Here is a 15,273-nt window from a genome sequence, read left to right as displayed (position 1 = left end):
CGATGGGGGGGGCGGGAACCGGGACCCGGGGGGGGCAGGGAGGGGGACCGGGGAGTCCGGGGGGGCTCGGGGGGCGGGGAAGGGGACCCGGGACGGGCTCGGGGGGGGGGGTGCGGGTCCCGCCACGTGCGGCCGCAGGGGGGGCGGGGCGCCGCAGCGCATTGACCGGCGCGGCGCGGCGGAGCGCGGGAGAGGCGGGAGCGGCCCCCATTGGCCGGAGGGAAGGAAGGGGCGGGAGGCTGCGGCATTTCCTAGGCCTGATTGGTAGAGGGGGCAAAAGGAGGCGGAACCGCCGCCTGATTGGCTGGGGGAGGCTCCGGGGAGGGAAGTCTGCGCTGATTGGTGGGAGGTGCGGAGGGGTAGGCCGCTGATTGGCCGCGGGCGGGTTGGGCGGGCTTCCGGTGGGGAGGCGCCAGTTCCGGGCGGCGGCGGCGGCAGCAGCAGGATGGTGGGTGTCTGCCGGGCCGGGCCGGCCGCATCCGCCCGCATCGGGCCGGGCCGGGGCCGGCGGGGGCCGGGGATGGGCGGGCGCGGGCGGGGGGCGCCGCGGAGGCCGGGGCCGGGGCTCCTGTGCCGCGCCGGGGCGGGGGGAGCGCGGGGCGGGCCGGGAGCGGGGCCTGCGGCCGCCCCGAGCCCCCGGTGACCGGTGCGGGTGCAGGTGCTGCTGCACGTGCTGTTCGAGCATGCCGCCGGCTACGCGCTCTTCGCCGTGCGGGAGGTGGAGGAGATCAGCCTGCTGCTGCCGCAGGTACGGGCCGCGGCCGGGTAACGGGGGGGGGTGGCGGGGCGAGCCGGGCCCGGCGGGGCCGCTCCGCTGCCGGGGGTGCTCGTTGCCGGCTGCTGCCGAGCTCCCCGCCGGCTGGGGGCGGCCCCTTTTCCCCGTTCCCGGCGGCCGGCTGTGGCCGGGGCCTCACCGAGGCTTCACCGGGGCCTCACCGAGGCTTCACCGGGGCCTCCCCGGGCCGCCGCAGGTGGAGCAGAGCGTCCTCACCATCGGCAAGTTCCACAACGTGGTGAAGCTCGTGGCCTTCGCCCCCTTCAAGTCGGCGCAGAGCGCCCTGGAGAACATCAACGCCGTCTCCGAGGGTGAGCGCGGCGGACGGGAGCACCGGGGTCCCACCGTGGGGAGCCGCGCGGCCCCGCTGACCCCCCCTTCCCCGCAGGGATCCTCCACGAGGACCTGCGGCTGCTGCTGGAGACCTCCATGCCGGCCAAGAAGAAGAAAGCGCTGCTGGGAGTCGCCGACGCCAAGATCGGAGCCGCCATCCTGGAGGAGCTGGGCTACCAGTGCCAGACCGGGGGTGTCGTGGCCGAGATCCTGCGGGGTGAGTCCGGGGACGGAGGGGGTGCCCGGCTGGGGTCCCCGCTCCTGCCGGGATTGGGCTGGGGGGGCTCCAGGAGCCCCAGGGGAGCCGCTGCATCCGGGGCCGCGGGCGGTGACGGCTCGGTCCCCGCGCAGGGATCCGGCTGCACTTCCACGTGCTGGTGAAGGGCCTGACCGCCCAGTCGGCCTCCAAGGCCCAGCTGGGCCTCGGCCACAGCTACTCCCGGGCCAAGGTGAAGTTCAACGTGAACCGCGTGGACAACATGATCATCCAGTCCATCAGCCTCCTGGACCAGCTGGACAAGGACATCAACACCTTCTCCATGCGCGTGCGGTGAGCGGGGTCCTCGGGGCGGGAGGGCGGCGCGGGTCCGTCTCCCCATGCTTACCGCAGGCAGCTGCCGCTCCGGCTGCCTGTACAGAACGGGGAGGGAGAGCAGCGCCGCCAGCACAGCCCGGCCAGGGCAGCGGTGCCGTGGCTGGGCCGTGCCTGGGGGGACACGCGGGGGGCTCAGGGCGCGGCGGGGCTCGGGCTGCGGCGCTGACGCTGTCCCCGCAGGGAGTGGTACGGCTACCACTTCCCCGAGCTGATCAAGATCGTCCCCGAAAATTACACCTACTGCCGGCTGGCCAAGTTCATCGGGAACCGTAAGGAGCTGAGCGAGGAGAGCCTGGAGGGGCTGGAGGAGATTGTCATGGACAGCGCCAAGGCGCAGGCCATCCTGGAGGCCTCCCGCTCCTCCATGGGTGAGTGGGGACAGGCGGTGGCGGCTCCAGCGGAGCGCTGCGCTTCCCGGGGGGACGAGCCGCGGCAGGAGGGGTCCTGTCCGCCCTGGGAGGTGCCGCTCAGCCCCCGGCGCCCGTCTCTCCAGGGATGGACATCTCTCCCCTCGACCTCATCAACATTGAGAGCTTCTCCAGCCGCGTCATCTCGCTCTCCGAGTACCGCAAGGGCCTGCAGGAATATCTCCGCTCGAAGATGAGCCAGGTGGCTCCCAGCCTCTCGGCCCTCATCGGGGAGGTGGTGAGTGCGAGCGCGCGCGTACCCCGGGCTGCCCCAGGCCGTGGAGGTGATGTTTGAACAAATCTGTCAATCCACTGAGCTGTCCTGCTGACACCTCTCGCTGCTGATCCCCGGCCTGGGGGCTGCGCGCGGCCCGGTGCTGGGCTCCGGCGGCAGCCCTAACTCCCGTCTCTGTCCATCCCAGGTGGGCGCCCGCCTCATCTCCCACGCCGGCAGCCTGACGAACCTGGCCAAGTACCCGGCCTCGACGGTGCAGATCCTGGGGGCCGAGAAAGCCCTCTTCAGGTACCGCTGCGGGGTGGTTGCGGTGATGGCAGGCCCCTGGGCCGCTGGCTGCGACGCGCCGGGCCCCTGCGGCCTCGGCTGCGTGTGATCGGCCAAGCCCCAGCCTCTGAGCGACCACCGTGGCTTTGTTTCTCGCCCGGCGGGGTGTGAGGTTAGCCGGAGGTTAGCGGGGCCGCGGGCGGGGAAGGCGTCTGTCCCGTGCATCGCACCGGGCTGGGAGCTGCTGGTGGCGGAGCGGCGGGCGACGGTGGCTCCGGTCCGGGGCTGCCCGCGGCCCCGGGTGCTCCCGCGCAGCCCCCGACAGCTCCACCGGCCGGTTGCAGGGCTCTGAAGACGCGAGGGAACACCCCCAAATACGGGCTCATTTTCCACTCCACCTTCATCGGGCGAGCGGCCGCCAAGAACAAGGGGCGCATCTCCCGCTACCTGGCCAACAAATGCACCATCGCCTCCCGCATCGACTGCTTCTCAGGTGCCCGCGGGGCCGGGGCGCGCAGGGGGGTCGGGGTCCCGGGCGGCCTCTGCGATGATGGGAATATTTTTCGTCAACAGCATCTCACTGCGTGAATGGTGACGCCTGTGGGCTGAGCAGAGCGCGGGGCGGGCGGGGAGGCGGGCGCCAGGCAGGGCGGGGGTGCTGAGCCCCCTCTCTTGTCCCTACAGAGGTCCCCACCAGCGTTTTTGGGGACAAGCTGCGGGAGCAGGTGGAGGAGCGCTTGGCTTTCTACGAGACGGGGGAGCCGCCCCGCAAGAACCTGGATGTGATGAAGGAGGCGGTGGTGGAGGTGAGGCTGCGTGGCGACAGGCAGGGCCCCGCCGTCGGACGTGATGTCAAACTGCCGTCCTGACCCGCCGTGGAGGGAAAAGACTGATTTAATGAGGCTGATCCGACGGGCACCGCTGTGCGGGGACGGGTCCTGGGCTGGGAAGTTTTTCCGCATCGATAAGCTTCCTCTGTCCTCCGGCAGGCGAGCGAGGTGGTGGCTGAGGTCAAGAGGAAGCAGGAGAAGAAGGAGAAAAAGAAGAAAAAGAGGGAGAAACGGCGGCTGGAGGCCCTGGCTGCGGCTGCAGAGGAGGTGGAGAACTCGGTGCTGGAGACAGAGGTGAGAGCAGGGGGCTGCGGGGCGGGTGCTCTCCTGCCAGCGGCGACGGGCTCGGCCCCGTCCTGCTGCGTGCTGGGCTGGCGGAGCAACGCTCCGCGTTATTCCTTGCCCCGCGGGGTTTTGTGGGACAGTGCCTGGGCTCCAGCCCCGCGGCAGGGCAGGAGGCAGGACCCCGGGTTGGGCACGGCTCCGGCTGAGCCTGGGTTTCCCCTCAGGAGAATGAGGTGGAGCCCAGGAAGAAGAAAAAGAAGAAGCAGCAGGAGCTGGAGGCTGAATCGGAGCCGGAGGTGGAGGCTGCCTCGGAGCCAGAGGAGAATGGGCTGGAGGAAGACGCCTTGCCCAAGAAGAAAAGGAAACTAATGGTAGAGGTTGACCAGGAGGAGAAGAAGAAGAAAAAGAAGAAGAAGAAGGAGAAGGCCAGGGACTCAGAGGAGGACTAGGGGAGCAGGGTGGAGCTGGAGCCAAGCTGTGCTCCAGCAGTACGGACTCACGGACTGGCGAGCGGTCAGCTCGGCGCAGCTGCATGCATGGCCCCTCTGGCTGCCGGCATTTCACAGCAGCTGCATGCCCAGCGCTGTAACGTGGCGCGGTGGCTGCATTAAACGCGTTTCGGCACCTGGTGGTCTGGGTCCCTTCGGCCCAGCTGAGGCTCCCGCAGCCCCCGGGGCTCTGTCGCTGCCCGTGGCCTCTGTCGCTGGGCCGTGGCCACAGCCTGCGTGGCACAGGGGGGCAGGAAACCAGTGTGACCCAGCCTCAATAAAGGGCCGAGGTTGTTGTTGATCCTCTTCTGTCTTTTGCTGCAGCTGGCACAGCTGCAAGCGTGCGGGGGGCTGCGCCGTGGCTTTGCCTCCCCTTGCCCGGGTGGGAGGGGACTGCACTGTCCCCGCTCCTGGCACGGGGGCTGCGCCTTCACGAGGCCACGGCCCTCCTTCCCTGGCGCGGAGGGACGAGATGGTGCCACGCGTGTTCGGAGCACTCCTGGCAGACGCCCGTCATGCTGCAGAGGCCGCTTTTATTAGAGGGAAGCAATAAATTACCGGGTGGGCGCAGGGAGGCGGAGGCGAGGGGCCCTAGACATCCAGGGCAGCTATCACGGCTTGGGTGAAATCCAGGGATGTGGCGTAGCCCCCCATGTCCGCCGTGCGCACCTGCAAGGAGAGGGGAGCATTAGCGAGGCGGGAGGGGGTCCCTGCGGCGTGGCAGGGACCCCCGGCCCCATGCTGGGGGGTGTTGCTGCAGGAGCTGAAGGCGAGAGGGGCATCGGGCACCCCGAGCTGTGGCGCAACCCGCGTGCGCTTGTGCGGGTGTCAGGGTGTGCACAAGCGCCGGGCCTCTCGCTGCTGGCTCCGGCACGGCCATCCTGGCTCCCTCGGCTCCGCGGGGGTCTCGGCCAGCCCCCGCCGCAGTGGGCAGTAGCAGCAGGGCCCCTCTGCCAGCGCCCGCGCCCAGCAGGCGTTGCTGGGGGCAGGAATTGAAGCAGCCGAGGATTTCGTGGCAGCCCCTCTTTGGGCAGAGCTGTTCCCTGGGCTCACCCACCCCCACGGGCCTGAGGGGACGGTGAGGGGCGGTAGCAGGGGTGCAGGACCAGCGCTGTGCCCCGGCCCCTCACCCTGCTCCCACCGGCGCAGGCAGGGCCCGGTGCGCGCTGCAGGCCTGGGCCAAGCGCCCTTGGCTGGCATCCTCCGAGCCGCGCCGGCTCCCCTGGGCCTTGGGCCAACCCTGAGCTGGGGCGAAGCGTTGGACCCTTTATTTGCAAACACGAATACAAAGCACAGCATTAAATACACGTCCCAGTCGCTCTCGTTCTCACGCACACAGTCACCCAGGGCATGGCTCCTGTGGTCCCACCAAAGCCTCCTGCAGCCCCACACTGCTGCTGGTCCCCAGTGAGCCAGGTGGGCTGCAAGGCTCACACCGCTGGGTAAAGAGCTCCCGGTGCTGCCATGCCAGAGCGCAGCAGGCTGGCCAGTCCCGGGCGCTGCCTGCTGCAGGGCAAGCATTTGCTGCCCACAGGGGTGCTGCCCCAGCCCGGTGGCTCAGCTCAGAGCCCGGCACTCACCCGGCTGTTCCCCGGCTCTCAGAAAGCAGCCACAAACTTGTAGCAGGACAAAGAGAGCAGCCCCTGCCATCCTGCACCGGTTCCCAGCGGGCAGGAGGTGACAAAAACCTTGCAGCTGCCTCTCCCTGCACACAGGATTGGGCCAGAAAGGGGACCCGCGAGCAGCCCTCGTGCGTTCCTGGATGCGGGGCCTGGGCCCTGTGGTCCCATTTATTGCTAAAGCCTCTGCGGGCAGGAGAAGGCTCCCACCGCAACCGTGGTCCTGCTGTCCCTGGGAGCTGCCTGCTGCGCTCGGGGCGCTGCCCGTCCACCCCCCGAGTCGCCCCAGCGGGCCCCGAGATCCGCGCTGCCCTCAGCGCGCGGAGATGCTGCCTACGCAAACTGCAGGGACCCCGGGGACCCTCGCTCCGAATGGAGTCCTGCCCTCGGTCCCGCCAGCAATCCCCGCTGGCGCTGACCAGGGGTGGTTACTGGGCTCTGGGCTGGGCAGGAGGAGAGCCACCTTCCTCCTCCTCTTCCTCCTCCTCCCCCGGGGCACCAGGGACCCTCGGCCAGGGCGAGCTGCGCCGGGCGGGGAGGGGGAAGGACGTGCTGCTGGGCTGTAAGCTATGGGAAGCTGCTGCAGGGTGCAGTGACGGCCCCGACTCCCCGGGGCGAGCGGGGTTCCTAGACACCATAGTGGGGGTGCAGGTTGTCAATCACAGACTTCACGAAGTCAGAAGTGGTGGAGTAACCGCCCAAGTCCCGTGTCCGAACCTAAAAATCCAACACAGGGAAGGGGAGAAACAAGGGAGAAACGTGATCGTGAACTGAGTGAAATGATTGCGAGAAGGGCGAGGAGAGCAGCTTCCCTCTACGCACTCTGCCAGAGACCCCAGCGGGGCGGCACACGAGACGGAGGCCGGCTGACGTCCCCCAGCCCTGCCAAACCTTCCCTAGCCAGCAAGCAGCGCTACGGGCAGCAGGAACAATCCCCGAGAGAAGCGCAGAGAGGGCCAACTGCGGCTGCCTACAGCCACAGCCGCACGCACGCAGGTTTCTGAGCTGGACGTGGGCGAGGAGCTCCGAGACTCGCACTCGTCCGGCCAGGAGAATGCAGAGCAGCTCGCTACCACGAACACTCACGCAGCTACAGACACGCGGCAAAGCTGGCCGCCCAACACTCACTTTTCCGACTTTGATCACCTTCTTCACCGCATCCGCGATCAAATTGGAGTGAAATTCCAAGCTGGTGAGAGGAAAGGAGCCGCGGGTCAGTCCCTGCGTCAGCCCACGCGCCCCGGCAGGGCCGAGGCAGCGCTGCCCACCCCACCGCGCCCCCACGTCAAAGGCACCTACTTGAGATGCCGCAGCATGTTGGTGGCTGAGAGCAGCATGGCAGTGGGATTGGCGATGTTCCTGCCCACGGCCTGGGCGAAGGGGTGGCGGGCGCCCTGCGGGAGGAGAAGCTGCGGTGATGGAGCATCTCCCACACCCCCGTCCCCAGCAGCCCCCCGCCTAACTCGGGGTGCTGGCACGGCACAGCAGCCTCCGGGGAGCTGAGACCCCTCACCATCTCAAACACGGCGTACTCGGCGCTGTAGCTCTCTCCGGGAACCACGCCGGCGCCACCCACCAAGCCAGCCGCCAGATTATCGATGATGTTCCCATAGAGGTTCGGCATGACCAGGACGTCGAACTGGTAGGGGTTCTGCACCAGCTGCACGGAGGGAACGGGAGGACGTGAGGCCCTGCACACCCAACATGGGCTGCAGGCAGCTTGACAGCCCTCGGGCAGGGTACTTGAATCCGATGGAGCAGCAGAACCCACTGTGTCCGAAAACATCCCCCAACTGTGCTCAAGTGACAGCCTGGAGCACGAGGAGCCCTGCTGAAACAGCTCGGGAGCCACAGACCTACATCAGCTGGCAGAGTTCTGCAAGCCCGGATGAGACACAGTTGCACCAGGGGAGGTTTAGATTGGATATTAAGAATAATTTCTTCACCGAAAGGGTTGTCAGGCCTTGGAACAGGCTGCCCAGGGAAGGGGTTGAGCCAGCATCCCTGGGGGTATTTAAAAGACGTGCAGATGCGGCGCGTAGGGACATGGTTTAGTGGTGGACTTGGCAGCGTTAGGTTAACGGTTGGACTGGATGGTCTTAAAGGTCTTTTCCAACCTAAATAATTCTGTGATTCTAAATGCCCCTGCCACCTTCAACCCCTGCAGCTCCTGCCCTCCCTGCAAAGCAGGGAGAAGGCTCCCGTCTTGTGCAAGGAGCAAACCTCGGCCCAGGGCAGCCACCTGGACCTGCCAAGCTGTCAAGGCAGCAGCTCTTCAGGTTTCAGATCTTTACGGCTCGGCTCAGCAGGCCCAGCAGCAGCAGGCGGCGCAGAGCAGCTCTGGGGCAGGGAAACGGGATCCTCACCTGCATGCAGCAGTTGTCAATGATCATGGTGTCAAATTTGATCTTGGGGTACAGTTCTGCCACTTCTTCACAGCACTGCAGGAAGAGCCCATCGCCTAATTTCCTGTGAGACAAGAAACACATCAAAGGGTGTGCAGGACAGCAGTGAAATCATTACAGCAGCAAGTAATCCAATAGCAACTGGCGTCCTAGCACAGCAGGGCAGGGGAAAGCAGGCAACCCTACAGCACCCCGCACCACTGCACAGCCACAGGCGATGAAATCGGGGCCCAGGGGGAACAAGGGATCTGCTTTCAACGCCAGAGCTTTTCCCCTTCTCTGCTGACAGCCTCCAGGATGCAGCCGTTGGGCCTCATGCTGGAGACGAGACCATATGGAGAGGAAAAACCGCTATTCCCAGGGAAAGCCCAGCCTCTCTGGAACCAGGCTGGCACTGCTCTGATCGTGACAGCAACAAGGTCCCAGACGTGACAGCAGTCGCGTGTCCGACAACCGGACAGCGCTCCGAACCTGCTCCTGCGGCACTCACATGATGTTGGCTTTGTGCACAGCCGTGACCTTAGAGCGCCCTTTTTTGGTGGCGTAGTCAAAGGCGAACTTGGCAATGCGCTGCGACTTGGCCCGGGTGATGATCTTCAGGCACTCGATGACTCCCTTTGCGCTCTGGACAGGAAAGGGAGCGTGAGCAGCCGTCGCATGCGCCACGCAGCCCGGCACCCTGCCTCACCAACCCACGCCACGCCGACAGTCCCGGCACTTCGAGACGGAGATGCCCGACGCTGGATCACCCCCATCAAGAGGTTCCCTAATACCCACGTCCCTTTTTTCTGGCGCTATCCCTCCTGCAGCCCACCCCTGTCCTTGCTGGGTCTGCGTGTATTCACATCCCTAAATACTCTCCTAATTCCGTCGCTGTCACTCAGCACCCACGCGCTGGAGGGCGGCTCCCGTACCTCATGTTCCAGTGAGCTGTACTCCCCCTCCGTCTGCTCACGAATGATCACGAGGTCCAGGTTGTTGTGGCGTGTTTTATAGCCTGGTAAGCTCTTCACGTGGACAACATTCGCAAACAAGTCTAATTTGCGCCTGCAAGAGAAGCGGCAGCAGAGACAGCATTTCATTGTAAGCTATTTCTGGGGCAGCGACTGTGCCCTACAAGTACTGGGGGTGACTGCTGGGGATGGTGCAAACAGCTCCCCACCTCCTACGAGGCCTTCCCATTGCTATCTGTCTGTCTGTCTGTCTACAACCTATCCATTCACCCTTCCCCTCATGGATCATGAGCCAGCCACGCCTCATCGCAGCATGGCTTCAGCGACCCTCTGTCGAGGCAGGCCACCACTGTCTGCTTTCCAGCCACCCACCCGCTCCTCCCCAGGACCCCCAAGGAAGCAGGCAGCGGGATCGCACTCAGCAGAGGCAGCTCCTGGCCACAGTCAGTCCCTCAGGATCTTTTGCTTCCCGGTAACACATTAATTTCCCATCTGCCCTGCACTCGCTTCCTTCAGCCCCTGGTCTGGTGGCAGAACACCATGACCAAGCACAATACGGTTTTCCCAGTGACAGACGTGTCGGTGCCCAGCCCTGGCAGCCAAGCAGGGGACCGGGCTCACCTGAGCCTCATGTCGTAAGAAGCCAGCTCTCCCTTGTACTCCATGGGGGTGTGGATCTTGCCTGCGGGACAACATTGAGCAGGAGTAAGAACACAGAGCATGCTGACAGCTGCTAAGGACATCGCCTGAACCCAGGTGACAGGGCAGCAAGGGCTGGGACAGCGGGTGCTTCACGAGAACCTCAGCCAAGCGTGGAGACTGATCTCTCGCTCTACGGGACCCTGACAAGGCCCTTTGCTTCTCTGGGCTGTACTAGGAGATCTCGTTTCAAAAGCACAGGCCGGATATAACCTCCCCTTTGGCAAGTTCAAAAAACGTGTAGCCGTGGCACTTGGGGACGTGGTTTAGTGGGCATGGGGGTGTTGGATTGATGGTTGGGCTGATGATCTTAGAGATCCTGTCCAACCTTAATGATTCCTAGTTTTACTTCATTAAAAATAATCCAGCCACCAAGCCAGGACACATTAAATTAATTATTACTTTACCCTTAATTGGTTTAGTGATGGACTTGGTAGTGTTAGGTGAATGGTTGGACTGGATGATCTTAAAGGTCTTTTCCAACCTCAACGATTCGATGATTCTATGAAGTTAGTACTTCATAGTAATAATACTTACTGAAGAAAGTACTTCAGTAATTTGCTCCTTAGCTCAAAGACAGCACGCTTCCTTCTCCAGGCCCTAACCACAGAAATTCCTGCCCTCTGAAGGCACCTAATGGCGTTTGAGATAAGGCAACATTTCCTGCAGGCAGAGCAGAGAGCCCCTCCTTGCTAGCACAAGTCCTTACCTATAAGGGCGACTTTACTTTCCTTCATGGAGTCAACCACCTGATCCAGTTTTTCTTCCGACGCCATGTTCTGCACCTCACTCAGGTGATGCTCATCAAAGACCACAGGCACGCTGGCGGCCTGCGCGAGAGATGCAGACAGAGCCGCCGCCCCGTCAGATCAGGGGCTCGGCAGGGAAGCTACGCTACACGTTACCGAGGGCTGCTGCCGGGGGGCTCGGAGAGCTGGGACACGACGCCTGAAACCAGCCAGACTGTCTGCTCAGTGAGAAGAGGGAACCTGCACCTCTGGGTCACCTCAGTTCCAACTGAACAACGGTATTTTCTGTCACCTTTAACACCAGGACTGCCCTTCCTTACGTAATTATAGTTTCAGCTGCGTAACCGGGACAGCCCCACGTTTGCTGCCTTTGATGTGACAGAACTTGTGTGTTAGAAGACAGAACTATTAACTACTGGCTTCCTCCCCAAGTTCTGACATTGCTGCCCGAGAGCGGGGCTCATCGCAGGTAAGGAAGGAGGTCAGAAGGACATAAAGGCTTCTGGACAGCTGGACAATGACAGCCCTGCGGCCACGTTCCCGACAGGAGCAGTGAGGACAGCCCGTGTCCTCCCCGTCACCAGCCCGGGCAGCGTCAGTGCTTGCTGCTGCCTCAGCAGAGGGAGAAGGAGCGGGCGATGGACCCAGACTCTGCCGGCTCCAGGGCACGGTCCCAGGCTGGGAATGTTTTCACACTGAAGAATGAGACAGTTTGCAAGACTGCTGCTCAAACTGGACTTGTTTACAGAAACGGTGAGAACCCAGGGTTTTCACAACCAGCTCTCTTCTGCACCAGGGGAGAGAGACAGGTTGGTCCTGGAGGGTCTCTGGATCAGCAGCATCTTTAACCAACTCTGCAGCTGCTGCTGCTCCTCTCTTCTCCATCCATCCCGTCCCCCCGAGGGGCAGGGGCCAGTACCTTGAACACCTCCTTGACGGCGTGCATGAGCTCTGGGCCCACCCCATCTCCGGGCAGCATGGTGACCTGGAACGTGCCCTCAGACTTCGCATTTTCTGACTGCGCAGAAAGCAAAGAACGGTCAGACCTTCTGCTGCACCCCAGAGCCTAATCCAAACAGGACCCCTAACCTGCGAGCAGCGAACTAGAGGAAGGTTACTTACAACGCGAAGCATATCCGCACCCATAGCGTAGTTTTTAGTAACGAAAATTTACCGCAGTACTAACAGCGAGCTTTAACTTAAAGAGCTCCTGCGTTGTTACGAACACACCACGCAGCAGAGACACCCGATATCCTGGGATCCACTGGCAACTGAAGACCCCTTCCTGAAACAGCATTTCCAGGTATGATCCCTCCCTCTGTACAGCAGAAATCCTTATGGGGAGCTAAGAGCACAATCTCACATTATTAAATTCTCCCTCACTTCTACCTCATGTCCTCAGGACCTCTTAAACCTTCCTGTGCAACAGTCTCATCTTCCTGTTGCATTCACATTATCTCGCAGCTTTTTGCTAAGCATGCCTTTTTTTTGGTCCTGAAGACAAAATCAGTCTCAAAGACAATTCTCGAGACCTGCCACAGGCGATCCACCTCCAAATCAACGCTGCCTGCTTCCCCGCTGTAGCTGCCTCCTATTTGCACGCAGTCCTTTTACTAATCCCCATCTGCTTTAGCAATAATTCCCTGCACAGAGCTGACCTCCAGGCACGAGATTTCACAGAACCAGCCTCAGGGACTAGACAGTCGCAGTCAGAGACAAGAACTGCACCCAACAATTTAATCGGAAAACAAAAAGAGTACACAAGCAGCAACGCCATATGACGTGAGAAATGCACGTCACGAAGCGTAGGCAAACGCTGATCACGGAAAGGCAAAATGAAAGAGCAAGTGGGAAAAGAAAGATGAGATAGCCTTTACTTTTGATTTTTAACATCTTGGAATCAAGTTCCAGGGCACAAAACCTCACCTACCTAAATTTCAAGCAGCAGCAAAGCATCTGCAGAGGGAACTGTGGCACGGGCCCCGGCTCAAGGTCAAAAGAACAGCCTCAGTGCTGAGCCCTCCCCTTTAGCGTCTTGAATAATAACAAGACACCTTCGCTTATAAAGGGGAACACGCCACCCTTGTCGGTCTGAACATGACAAACACAACGTTAATTCGCTACCTGGCACTTGGGTTGCTTCTTTCACCCTTAGTTCCACAGAAAACAACTCATCTCTCCACCGCAACTCGCATTTCCTGACCACAGAGTCTGAGTAACACTTGTATGTGCTAAGCTACCACTCGCTCTTACCTTACTCAATTTCTAATAATCATCGCACGTTATTTCCTGTATTATTTTCTGTTAACTACTATGGGTAGCTACAGTAAATTTAGGATTAAACGGCAAGGACTGGATCAAAAGGATTTTCGCTACTGCAATCAATAGTGCACGCTAGCTAGCGGTTTTAGCTGTACCAGCAGAAAAACACTCGCCATCGCAATCCTGCCAGCGACCGTCTGCGCACAGGTGAGGCTGAGCTGGGAGCCAGAGCGGAGAGGAATCTCCATGGAAGGAGGGAGTGAGGCTGGAGAACACACTGCTCTGAGAGCCAGAAAAACTGCTTGCACCAAGCGGAGCCTGCCCGGGAGCGTTTCCACCGCCCAGGGACCACCACTGCCCGCCCCTTGCTCTCCCCCGTTCCCCTGCTCCCCACGGCAGCTCCACGCCCTGCAGCGAGTGCCGGGGGCTGCCCGCGCTCAGGGTGGGCCTGGGGGCACCGGGACCCCCGCTCTCACCTTGGCCCGTGGGATCTGCTGGAGGGCAGCGGGGGCACGCAGGCCCCTCCACACCCCGAGGCTCTGGGCACGCAGGAGACCCTGGGGCGGAGGCAGCGGGAAGGTGAAGCACCCCATCCTGGACGCGCCCCCCACCCCCAAACCCAGACTGAGCCCTTGGTCTGGGCTGACACCCCCCTACTCCCCCACATTCCTCCTGGCCCAAACTAACCAACTGACCCCCCTCGCCCCACCGCCTGAACACCCCCTGCCCGAACACCCCCAGCCCAAACACCCCCTGCCTGAACACCTCTCCAGCCTGAACAGCCCCCAGCCCCAAGACCCCCACCTGAACACCCCAGGCCTGAACACCCCCCTGCCTGAACACCCCCCGCCTCAACAGCCCCTGCCTGAACACCCCCGGCCCCAACACCCCCACCTGAACACCCCCGGCCCCAACACCCCCCGCCTCAACACCCTCCTGCCTCAACACCCCCGCAGCCTGAACACCCCCGGCCCCAACACCCCCGAGCCCGAGCAGCCCCCGCCCGAACACCCCCAGCCCCAACACCCCCAGCCCAGACCTTACGGCCTGTCCCAGCCTGACCGCCCCCTCGCCCCACAAGGCAGACCCCCACCCCGCCTGCCCCCCCATCCCAGCCCGACCCCTCGCCCCTGGAGCCCAGCCCTTACCCCCACCCAGCCCGACCCCTCGGCCCTCGTCCCCCCCCTCCCCAGCCCGGCCCCGGCCCCGGCCCCGGCCCCTCACCCCGGCCGTCCGCCCCGCGCTCAGCGCCGCCATCTCGCCGCCCCACAATGCACCGCGGCTGCGGCACGGCGGGAGCGGCGGGGCGGGCCCTGCGGCGCCCCCTGGCGGGCGGGCGGACCATGGGGGGGGGACACCACCCCCCCCGAGGCTCCCCCCAGGACCCCCCAGAGGGGCCCAGGGACCCCCCCAGAGCACCCTGGGGACAGCCAGGGACCCTCCAGAGCACCTTGGGGACATCCAGGGACCCTCCAGGGCACCCTGGGGACATCAATGGACCCCCCAGAGCACCCTGGGGACATCCAGGGACCCTCCCAGGGCACCCTGGGGACATCCAGGAACCCCCCCAGAGCACCTTGGGGACATTCAGGGACCCTCCAGAGCACCCTGGGGACATCAATGGACCCCCCAGAGCACCCTGGGGACATCCAGGGACCCTCCAGGGCACCCTGGGGACATCAATGGACCCCCCAGAGCACCTTGGGGACATTCAGGGACCCTCCAGGGCACCCTGGGGACATCAATGGACCCCCCAGAGCACCCTGGGGACATCCAGGGACCCTCCCAGGGCACCCTGGGGACATCAATGGACCCCCCAGAGCACCCTGGGGACATCCAGGGACCCTCCCAGGGCACCCTGGGGACATCCAGGAACCCCCCCAGAGCACCTTGGGGACATCCAGGGACCCTCCAGGGCACCCTGGGGACATCAATGGACCCCCCAGAGCACCCTGGGGACATCCAGGGACCCTCCCAGGGCACCCTGGGGACATCCAGGAACCCCCCCAGAGCACCTTGGGGACATTCAGGGACCCCTCCAGAGCACCCTGGGGACATCCAGGGACCCCCGGCTTCCACGCCTCCCCAGGGCCTGCTCCAGGACCCCTCCCCGCACCCCAGTGCCCCCCTGAATGCCCAACAGCCCCCCATATCACCCTGCCCCGGGAGGGGCAATGGGGGTGCTGAGCACTTCCTGCACTTCAGCAAAGCCTTTGACGCCGTCTCCCACAGCATTCTCCTAGGGAAGCTGGCGGCTCATGGCCCAGGCAGGTGTGCTCTGCGCTGGGTACGAAACTGGTTGGGTGGCCGAGCCCAGAGAGTAGCGGTGAATGGAGTTAAATCCAGCTGGCGACCGGTCACGAGCGGTGTT

General features: G+C 63.5%; 2 protein-coding genes and 2 non-coding genes across 4 annotated transcripts; 3 read left to right on the top strand and 1 right to left on the bottom strand.

The window, feature by feature from the left end:
* The first annotated feature begins 2 nt into the window (after nucleotides 1-2).
* Nucleotides 3-4,260, top strand: NOP56 (NOP56 ribonucleoprotein). Its single transcript, XM_075709891.1, has 12 exons — nucleotides 3-11; nucleotides 659-748; nucleotides 972-1,086; nucleotides 1,164-1,325; nucleotides 1,460-1,658; nucleotides 1,884-2,071; nucleotides 2,197-2,348; nucleotides 2,533-2,633; nucleotides 2,957-3,105; nucleotides 3,297-3,418; nucleotides 3,602-3,736; nucleotides 3,952-4,260. The coding sequence occupies exons 1-12, from the start codon at nucleotides 3-5 to the stop codon at nucleotides 4,174-4,176; spliced, it is 1,647 nt and encodes a 548-aa protein (XP_075566006.1). The 3' UTR covers nucleotides 4,177-4,260.
* LOC142593500 (small nucleolar RNA SNORD56) lies at nucleotides 3,155-3,225 on the top strand. The gene has a single exon (XR_012831029.1). It is a non-coding gene; the product is annotated as a small nucleolar RNA SNORD56 (small nucleolar RNA).
* LOC142593509 (small nucleolar RNA SNORD57) lies at nucleotides 3,454-3,522 on the top strand. The gene has a single exon (XR_012831037.1). It is a non-coding gene; the product is annotated as a small nucleolar RNA SNORD57 (small nucleolar RNA).
* Nucleotides 4,261-4,806: 546 nt separating the features above from the next.
* On the bottom strand, nucleotides 4,807-14,159 carry IDH3B (isocitrate dehydrogenase (NAD(+)) 3 non-catalytic subunit beta). Its single transcript, XM_075709890.1, has 14 exons — nucleotides 14,127-14,159; nucleotides 13,947-13,949; nucleotides 13,379-13,459; nucleotides 11,560-11,658; nucleotides 10,601-10,721; nucleotides 9,814-9,874; nucleotides 9,154-9,286; nucleotides 8,730-8,863; nucleotides 8,201-8,303; nucleotides 7,348-7,494; nucleotides 7,134-7,228; nucleotides 6,963-7,023; nucleotides 6,468-6,551; nucleotides 4,807-4,884 (listed from the first exon to the last, which is right to left on the bottom strand). Exons 1-14 carry the CDS (start codon nucleotides 14,157-14,159, stop codon nucleotides 4,807-4,809), a joined length of 1,233 nt encoding a protein of 410 aa, XP_075566005.1.
* Between the last annotated feature and the right edge of the window lie 1,114 nt (nucleotides 14,160-15,273).

This window comes from Pelecanus crispus, chromosome 4 (genome assembly GCF_030463565.1).
Source record: "Pelecanus crispus isolate bPelCri1 chromosome 4, bPelCri1.pri, whole genome shotgun sequence".
Classification (NCBI taxonomy): Eukaryota; Metazoa; Chordata; class Aves; order Pelecaniformes; family Pelecanidae; genus Pelecanus; species Pelecanus crispus.
The sequence above is the reverse complement of the archived record's forward strand: the minus strand, read 5'-3'. Positions and strand labels throughout refer to the sequence as shown.